At 42.6% G+C, this 8,745-nt stretch overlaps 1 protein-coding gene across 2 annotated transcripts in view; it reads right to left on the bottom strand.

Moving 5' to 3' along the window:
- Positions 1–1,232: 1,232 nt before the first annotated feature.
- HSD17B6 (hydroxysteroid 17-beta dehydrogenase 6) overlaps positions 1,233–8,745 on the bottom strand; it is a 35,107-nt gene continuing 27,594 nt past the window's right edge. For both annotated transcript variants that reach the window (XM_032874511.1, XM_032874512.1), the window contains exons 4-5: positions 5,056–5,219; positions 1,233–1,925 (exon numbers count right to left, since the gene is read on the bottom strand). In XM_032874511.1, the coding sequence (XP_032730402.1) occupies positions 1,708–1,925; positions 5,056–5,219 (382 nt within the window). In that variant the 3' untranslated portion in view covers positions 1,233–1,707. The remainder of the gene's footprint in view (positions 1,926–5,055; positions 5,220–8,745) is intronic.

The following is an 8,745-nucleotide window of genomic DNA, read 5'->3' as shown; positions in this document are numbered from 1 at the left end:
TTAAAGATTTTTATTTATTTGAGAGAGAGAGATATAGCACGAGCCAGAGGAGAGGGAGAAGTAGATGCCCCGCTGAGCTGAGAGCCCAATGTGGAGCTCGATCTCAGGATGCTAGGAGCACGAACTAAGCTGAAGGCAGACAATCAACTGAGCCACCCAGGTGTCCCTTGGCAGACTCTATTTTAACCAAGGGTTCAAACTTAAAAACATCACCAATAATGAGATAAACTGACATCTATGCCCACTGATATGATGCATTGAGAGGGACTCAATATTACTTCTGTGGCATTTCTGCCAAAATGCATAACCCAGATCTGATCATGAGGACATGCTTTACAAAATAACTAATACTCTTCAAAAATGTCCGTATTAGGGACGCCTGGGTGGCTCAGTTGGTTAAGCGGCTGCCTTCGGCTCAGGTCATGATCCCAGCGTCCTGGGATCGAGTCCCACATCGGGCTCCTTGCTCGGCGGGGAGCCTGCTTCTCCCTCTGCCTCTGCCTGCCTCTCTGTCTGCCTGTGCTTGCTCACTCTCTCTCCCTCTGTCTCTGACAAATAAATAAATAAAATCTTTAAAAAAAAAAATGTCCATATTATAAAAGATTCTTTTTTGAAGGGAAGAAATTATTATAGGTTAAATCAGAGAACAGGGACATAACAACTAAATCAAAGTGTGATCCTTTATTGGATCAGTTGAAATGGAATGATAAAGTTTAGCTATCTAAAAATACTACTGATAGTGTTCTGACATCTGCAAGAACCAAAAAAAATTAAAGTAAATTTAAAATACTGCAAGTAAAAAAGCAAGGCAATAATTAACTCTAAGAAAAACAAAAAGATGGTATTATAAAGGAAAAATACTTGACTGAACAGTAAGCAATATTCACATACTTAACAATGCAAACACTATTAATTACTGAAAATACGATAAAATTTTATTTAAAACATTGGGATACAGGAAATGGTCAGGAAAGTGGTATAAATAAACTAATAGGAAAATCAACAGGATTTTTCTTAGTGGGAAATCAATTGAGAATGTCTAAACTTAATAAATCAAGAAATAACAGTATATTAGTTAGAAATATAGAGGTTGATATCAGAAGAAATAGGTAAAAGTTGAAAGCATTTACCTCTGAGGAGCAGCAATGAAGCGTGGGGAACTGCTGTTTTTTATTTTTAAGCTTTTGAGTATTAATGGAACATTTAACTGTGTGTGTGTGTGTGTGTGTGTGTGTGTATTATTTTCATTTACAAAATTAAAAATCATTTATTTTTAAACAAGGAAGAAACATCATCAAAAATAGCTGGCAAACAGAGAAGAAAGCAAAATGAAATATTTATTAAAAGTACCAGAGTAGAAAAAAAAAAGTACCATAGTACAAATAAGGATAAAGAAGTCCATATATTTCTAAATAGTCCTCAAGCAATAGTGTTATCATAGCCCAGAACTATTCATTTACGTAAAGAAATAATATCAAAACAAGTTGAATTATTTTCTGTTTACTCTGCTTAATAGGCAAAGAAGAATGATGTATTTTGGAAATATTCTCATCAAAAAAATCTTAAAATAGTAAAAATTCCTCAAGGAATAAGCTTTGGATATCTGGACTATAAACATGTTAGTTCCTAATAAGGATTACTGAGACACTAATTATCAATTTCGGACTTTCGTCTTCTTCATTTCGAGAGCAATCAAACCAGTTTTCTTTAGACGGCCTGGGCTGGTTTGGGCCAAGACCTAGTCAGTATGTAGTCTGACAGTGATGTAGGTAAATAGGAGAGAGGAATGAAAAAAAACTGAGAATCCCAACCAGCCGAGTATCGAGTGCGGGGATACACAGACGTCAAAGCATGTTCCATGCAGTCAGTGACCAGGTTCAGGTTTGTGCTACATTTCAACAGCTCTTGTTTGACGCCATTGTAATCTGTATACAAACAGAGAAATGGTGGTCAGCCATCTTATTCCTTGCGTTTTTTTAAAAAAGATCTTATTTATTTATTTGAGAGAGAGAGAGAGCATGAGCAGGGAAGAGGGGCAGAGAGAGATGGAGAATCAGGCTCCCCACTGAGCAGGGAGCCTGACACAAGGGCTCCATCCCAAGACCCTGAGATCATGCCCTGAGCCAAAGGCAGATACTTCACCAACTGAGCCACCCAGGTGCCCCAATCTTATTCCTTGTATTTTAGGGGTGCCTAGATGGCTCAATGGGTTAAAGCCTCTGCCTTTAGCTCAGGTCATGATCCCAGCAGGGTCCTGGGATCGAGACCTGCATTGGGTTCTCTGCTCAGCAGGGAGCCTGCTTCCCTCAGTCTCTCTCTGCCTGCTTCTCTGCCTACTTGTGATCTCTGTCAAATAAAAAAATAAAATCTTTATTCCTTATATTTTAAGGTTAAGACCCTGCTATACAGCCACAGAAATCTAATGACATTTGATTTCTACAAGGATTAGGCTGTAGATCTATGCTTCCCAGTGACAGCCATTAGCCAAATGTAGCTATTGAAGACCTAAAATATAGCTAGTATGACTAAAAACTGAATTTTTAAATTTTAATTAATTTTTATTTTAAAACTCAAATCTATTTCTGGAAAACATTTTAGTATTTTTGGAGTTGTCCATGGATCAGAATAATTTACAGTGTTATCCAATAGAAATAATAATGAGACCCACATATGTAATCTTAAATTTTCTAGTTGCCACTTAAAAAAAAAAGAAAACAGGGGGCACCTGGGTGGTTCAGATGGTTGGGCAGCTGCCTTCAGTTTGGGTCATAATCCCAGGGTCCTGGGATCGAGTCCCGCATCTGGCTCTCTGCTCCTCGGCAAGCCTGCTTCCCCCTCTCTCTCTGCCTGCCTCTCTGCCTACTTATGGACTCCGTCTGTCAAATAATTAAATAAAATCTTCAAAAAAAAAAAAAAAAGGAAACACATGAAATTAATTAATTTTAATAATACAGTTATTTGGGGCGCCTGGGTGGCTCATTGGGTTAAAGCCTCTGCCTTCAGCTCCGGTCATGGCCTCAGGATCCTGGGATGGAGCCCCGCATCGGGCTCTCTACTCAGCGGGGAACCTGCTTCCTCCCCTCTCTCTGCCTGACTCTCTGCCTACTTGTAATCTCTGTCTGCCAAATAAATAAATAAAATCTTAAAAAAAAATAGTTATTTAATCCTCCATATCCAAAATACTACCATTTCACTATTTATTATCATTGTGAAATTGTTAATAAGGTAATCTATATTCTTATAAATAATGCTCCAGCAACTCTAAATTTTCTTAATCTACAGATGAAGTATTTCCTAGGAAAATTTTGCATCCAAGTTAAGATACGCTATAAGTATAAAATATACACCAATTTTAAAGGACCAATAAGAAAAAGAATAAAAAATACCTTATTAACAACTTTATATTGATAACAACTCTTTGAACAATTCCAATTCCTTTTATATTCTTTTCTTTAAAGATTTTATTTATTTGTCAGAGAGAGAGCATGACAGAGCATGACCACAAGCAGTAGGAGCGGCAGGCCAACTCAGGACTCAATCCCAGGACCCTGGGATCATGACCTGAGCTGAAGGCAGACACTTACCGATGCGCCACCCAGGCATCCCTTAACTACTTTTTTTTTTTTTAAAGATTTTATTTTTATTTATTTGACAGACAGAGATCATAAATAGGCAGAGAGGCAGGCAAAGGGAGGAAAGGAAGAGGAGAGAGCCCGATGCGGGGGCTCGATCCCAGGACCCTGGGATCATGACCTGAGCCGAAGGCAGAGGCTTAACCCACTGAGCCACCCAGGCACCCCTCCTTTAACTACTTTTAAATCATGACAGACATATATATATGACATGATATATATCATGACATATATATATATATATATATCCTTTTATATCTATATGTACTTTTATGTATAGTCACTATAATAAATTCTATTTTCCTCTTAATTTCTATTGTTAAACTCTATGTATCCAGATGGGAAAAAAATTCCCTAATACAGTTTAAAACCTTAGACAGGGAAGAGTTTATAACTACAGCTGGCCCTCTGCCATGTTGGGAACGATATTTCCCTAGCTTGCTATGAGTTCTGAGAGGCTCAGGCACTGTTTTGTGCCAGCTTTTTTCTTGATTCAATTTTTCTCCCCTCTGCTAATCGTGACCCTCTTAGGCCTGATGCACCCAGAAGACAGTGCTGGACGTCAGGAGTCTTCTGTCTGCACCTCTGTCTGCCTTCTTTTCTCTGGACTACAGTATCACTCAAAGCCAGTGCCCAGGCTGCTGGGACCCACCCATCACAGGGTCCCTTTGTGAAAGGTGAGCTGCTCCCTTTGGCCTTCGCAAGCTGCTGACTCCTTTGTGTGAAAAAAAACCATTGCTTCCCCCAGGAAGATGGAACCCCACACCAAGGTGAATGACTAACTCCTATGAAGAAGGCTGCTTTACCTCTACCCCCAAACTGCCTCCTCTTCCAGGTCATAAGAGTGCCATTCTTACAGACATTGAACCATCTCACTCCCAGAAGGCTCCTGAAGGCTGCAGTTGGGGTCCAGACTCTGGGCTTGGCCAATAAAGCCTTGCAAAGCTGGCCTTCATCTAGTCCTCTCTACCCACACACATCTTCCCTCCCCCAACAATAAGGCATGGAGTTTGTGCCTGGGCCCTTTGTTACTAAAGGGGCAGACGATACTGAAGGCTGTACTTCAGTTGTGCACACCAGTCCTGCCAGACTACAGAAGGGCACACCCCTCTCAAGACCCAGAGGTTCTGGGCCTCTAGCCACATAATGCCTCCCTAGTACATAGATGGCCCAACCCATACGTAACAGGGCAGAACGAGCATTGGCCCTAGGCTGTCCATACAACCTCTTCCTCAGCCATGAAAGCCATCACCAAGCCAACCATGAGGGCCATGGGACCTTACCCAACACCTCCTATCCTGCGAAGGCTTTGTTTAAGGAGTTTTGTTCTCAGAGGACCTGCCCATCTTCACCATTCTTCACCAACCCTCTTTTCCCCTTCTCAGGCAAGGTTAGCCATTATCTTAGGCAAAGAAAAGCTCACGGGCATCAAAAAACTTCTGTCCATAGGCTTCTTTAACATGTTCAGGGACTTCTTCCCAGGCTTGCTTGAGTTTCTCCAGGCACAGCTGTAACTCTGTCATTCCGGTTCTGAAGTAGCCAGGCTCAACTATGCTAATTTTCACCCCAAAATGTTGAAGCTCACGCCTGAAAATACAAACCCTGGAGTTAATTCTTTTTTTTTTTTAAGATTTTATTTATTTCTTTGACACAGAGAGAGACAGATCACAAGTAGGCAGAGAGGCAGGCAGAGAGAGAGGGAGAAGCAGGCTCCCCGCTGAGCAGAGAGCCCGATGTGGGGCTCGATCCCAGGACCCCGAGATCATGACCTGAGCTGAAGGCAGAGGCTTAAACCACTGAGCCACCCAGGCGCCCCAGGAGTTAACTCTTTTGATTGAAAGACACGATTTCAGTGCTCTCATGGAGGAAAACAAAACCAAACAAGTTTTTAAAAACATCTCTACTGAATATTTTGAAGGATAAAGAAACGGAGAGGAAAAGGAAAAAAAATGTTTTTAATTTCCTAGGTCCAACAATGGGGACATGATTATACAAACTACCAGAACCGCTCAATTCTACATCCACTCTTTCCACAGAGTCATGAAGTCCCTACCCTGTTTTAGACAGGGGAGCCATGAAGGACACAAAGAAGAACAGAGAAAGTTAGCATTTTTACAGCAGCTACTATGCTAAGCATCTTACATGCACAATCTCAGAAAATTAAGACTCAGTTGTTTGCCTCAAAAGCTCACAATGAGGGGCACCTGGGTGGCTCAGTGGGTTAAAGCCTCTGCCTTAGGCTCAGGTTATGATCCCAGGGTCCTGGGATCAAGCCTCTTATTGGGCTTTCTGCTCGGCAGGGAGCCTGCTTCCTCCCCTCTCCCTCTCTGCCTGCCTCTCTACCTACTTGTGATCTCTGCCTGTCAAATAAATAAATTTTTAAAAAATCTTAAAAAAAAAAAGCTCACAATGAGTGAGTGTGACAAGTAAGCAAATCATTGTTAACACAACTCAAAAGAATTATAGGGGCGCCTGGGTGATTCAGAGGGTTGAGCATCTGCCTTCGGCTCAAGTCGTGATCCCAGCGGAGCAGGGAGCCTGCATCTCCCTCTCCCTCTGCTGCTACCCCTGCTTGTGCTCTCTTCTCTCTCTCTCTCTCTGTCAAATCAATAAACAAATAACCTTTAAAAAAAAGTAATTATAAAGGAGAGATATTCAAGGGGCTACATAAGTAGAGAGGAGGAGGCAGAGAGTTTCTGAGGGAGTCAAGGAAGGCTTCAATGAGGAGAGACTGTTTCACTTGAGCCTTGAAGGATAAAGAAGAAATTTCTGAGTGATGAAAGGGGAAGAACAGAATACAACTGGACCTGCAGAAGCATGGACCTGTGAAGAATTACCACATATTCAAAGACTACAAAAGACCATTAATGGAATCTGAGGTGGACATGAAAATTACAAGTCATTGGTCATTCCAGAATATTCAGGTTAGTTCAACAAAGAGTGCCAGAATCCTTACCGGGGGCTGGGTATGTACCAAGCACTGTGCTAAGTACTGCCTTCACCAAGTGAAATAAGATGGCATTGCGTACCATGGGAGAAGTATAGTCTAGGTGTTTGGGGACAGTGATGAGGGGTATTCCCTAATCTGGAGGTTGAAGTGGCCTCACTGAAAAAGGTGAAGCCCAAGCTGATTTCAAGGAGAAATGTTTGAAATAATTGGTCCATAAGAAGGTAAAACACATAGCATCATGACCCCCTAAAGCTCTGAGTGGTTCTCAAAGTGTGGTCCCCGGATAAATGGCAACATCAGCATCTGGGAGCCTGTTAAAAATACAAATTATTGGGCTCTAGTCCAGATTTATTAAGTCAGGAAGTCTGGGGGTGAGACCTGACAATCTGTGTGCATAAGCCATCCAGGCTCTGAGGCAACCTAGAGGTTAAAAACTACTTTTCTAAAGGAAAAGCCTCCCTTATCAAAGCAAAATCTAAAACTTTCCATGGTAGAGCCTCAGAGAAAGACTGTCCTGGTGGCTGTGTGTGCTGGAAAAGAAAGAGGGCTGTGTAAGCCCATGGTGCCTCTGCCCTAGAATTTCACTTCCCCTTGCGGCTTCCCCACTGTGATTCCCATCACACCATGAGATCTGCGTTCCCTCTGAAAGTCCAGCTCATGTGTGGGCCAGAACTTCCTTTCCCTGTTCAGCCTTAGCACAATTAGAGCACACTGGAATTTTTTCTAAAAGAATTCATGATTTGAACATTGGAAGGCCATTCTTTGCTCTTGGTCTGAGAATGAGTCAAGGGGTCTGAGACACCAGTGAAATACACGCAGCAGCCCCATGGAGGTGGACAGACGGTAAGTTAGGCTGGAAGCCAAGCAAGGTGCCTGTCCCATGGTGATAACTCACATGACTTTAATTATTTCCCTATTCCCTTCCTAGGCAGATAATACAGTATGTGTATTATAAGAGATACCTACCGGTCATGGCACATGATAAGCTAAATAATGGCCCCCAAAGATACCGGGTCCTAATCCCTGGAACCCATGTGGCACCCTGCAGTTGTGATTAAATTAAGGATCTTGAGACAGGGAGATTATGCTAGATAATCTGGGTGTGCAACCACAACTACCTTTTTTTTAAAGATTTTATTTACTTATTCGAGAGAGAGAGAGATAGCAAGAGAGAGCATAAGCAAGGAGGAAAGGGAGAAGCAGACTCCCTGCTGAGCAGGGAGACCGATGTGGATTCTGCCCCAGGACCCTGCAATCATGACCTGAGCCAAAGGCAGACGCTTAACCGACTGAGCCACCCAGGTGCCCGCAATCACAACTATCTTTATAAGAGAGACAGAGGCAGATTTGAAGGCCCACAGAGGAAGAGAAGGCAATGTGACCTCGGAGGCGGAGACTGGAGTGATGTAGCAACAAGCCAAGGAATGATGGCAGCCCATAGAAGCTGGAAGAGGCATGGAACAGATTCTCCCCTAGAGCCTTCAGAAGGAACCTGGCCCTGTCAACAACTTGATTTGGGCCCAGTAACACTGATTTCAGACTTTGGCCTCCAGAACTGTGAGGGAATAAATATGTGTTGTTTTCAGACACTCCAAATTATAGCAGCCACAGGACACCTGGCTGGCTCAGTCGGCAGAGCATGTGACTCTTGATCTTGGGGCTGTGAGTTCAAGCCCCACGTTGGGTGTGGAAATTACTTAAAAAAATAAAATCTTAAAAAAGAAAAAAGAGGGGCACCTGGGTAGCTCAATGGGTTAAAGCCTCTGCCTTCAGCTCAGGTCATGATCCCAGGGTCATGGGATCGAGCCCAGCGCCAGGCTCTCTGCTCAGTGGGGAGCCTGCTTCCCTTCCTCTCTCTCTGCCTGCCTCTCTGCCTACTTGTGATCTCTCTGTGTCAAATAAATAAATAAAATCTTAAAAAAAAATTTTTTTTATTTAAAAAAAAAGAATTACAGCAGCCATAGGAAGTTAATACATGGTGCCTAAAATAGTACAGCTCATTTCCAAGAATGAAACTGCCCTAAAGTCAGTTCCTGCTTAACGGGGAGTCTGTGTGGCAATATTTTGTGCCATGTGACTATCCCATCGTGTCCCCAGCTAACTGGACCAGGGAGGGTACCTGCTGGGAGGAGAGAGCCCTGCTTAGCCTTGGAGAGTGGCTCT

This window comes from Lontra canadensis, unplaced genomic scaffold (assembly GCF_010015895.1).
Source record: "Lontra canadensis isolate GAN:19392208 unplaced genomic scaffold, GSC_riverotter_1.0 scaffold53, whole genome shotgun sequence".
NCBI classification, from domain to species: domain Eukaryota; kingdom Metazoa; phylum Chordata; class Mammalia; order Carnivora; family Mustelidae; genus Lontra; species Lontra canadensis.
Note: the sequence above shows the minus strand (reverse complement) of the source record. Positions and strands in the feature narration are given on the sequence as shown.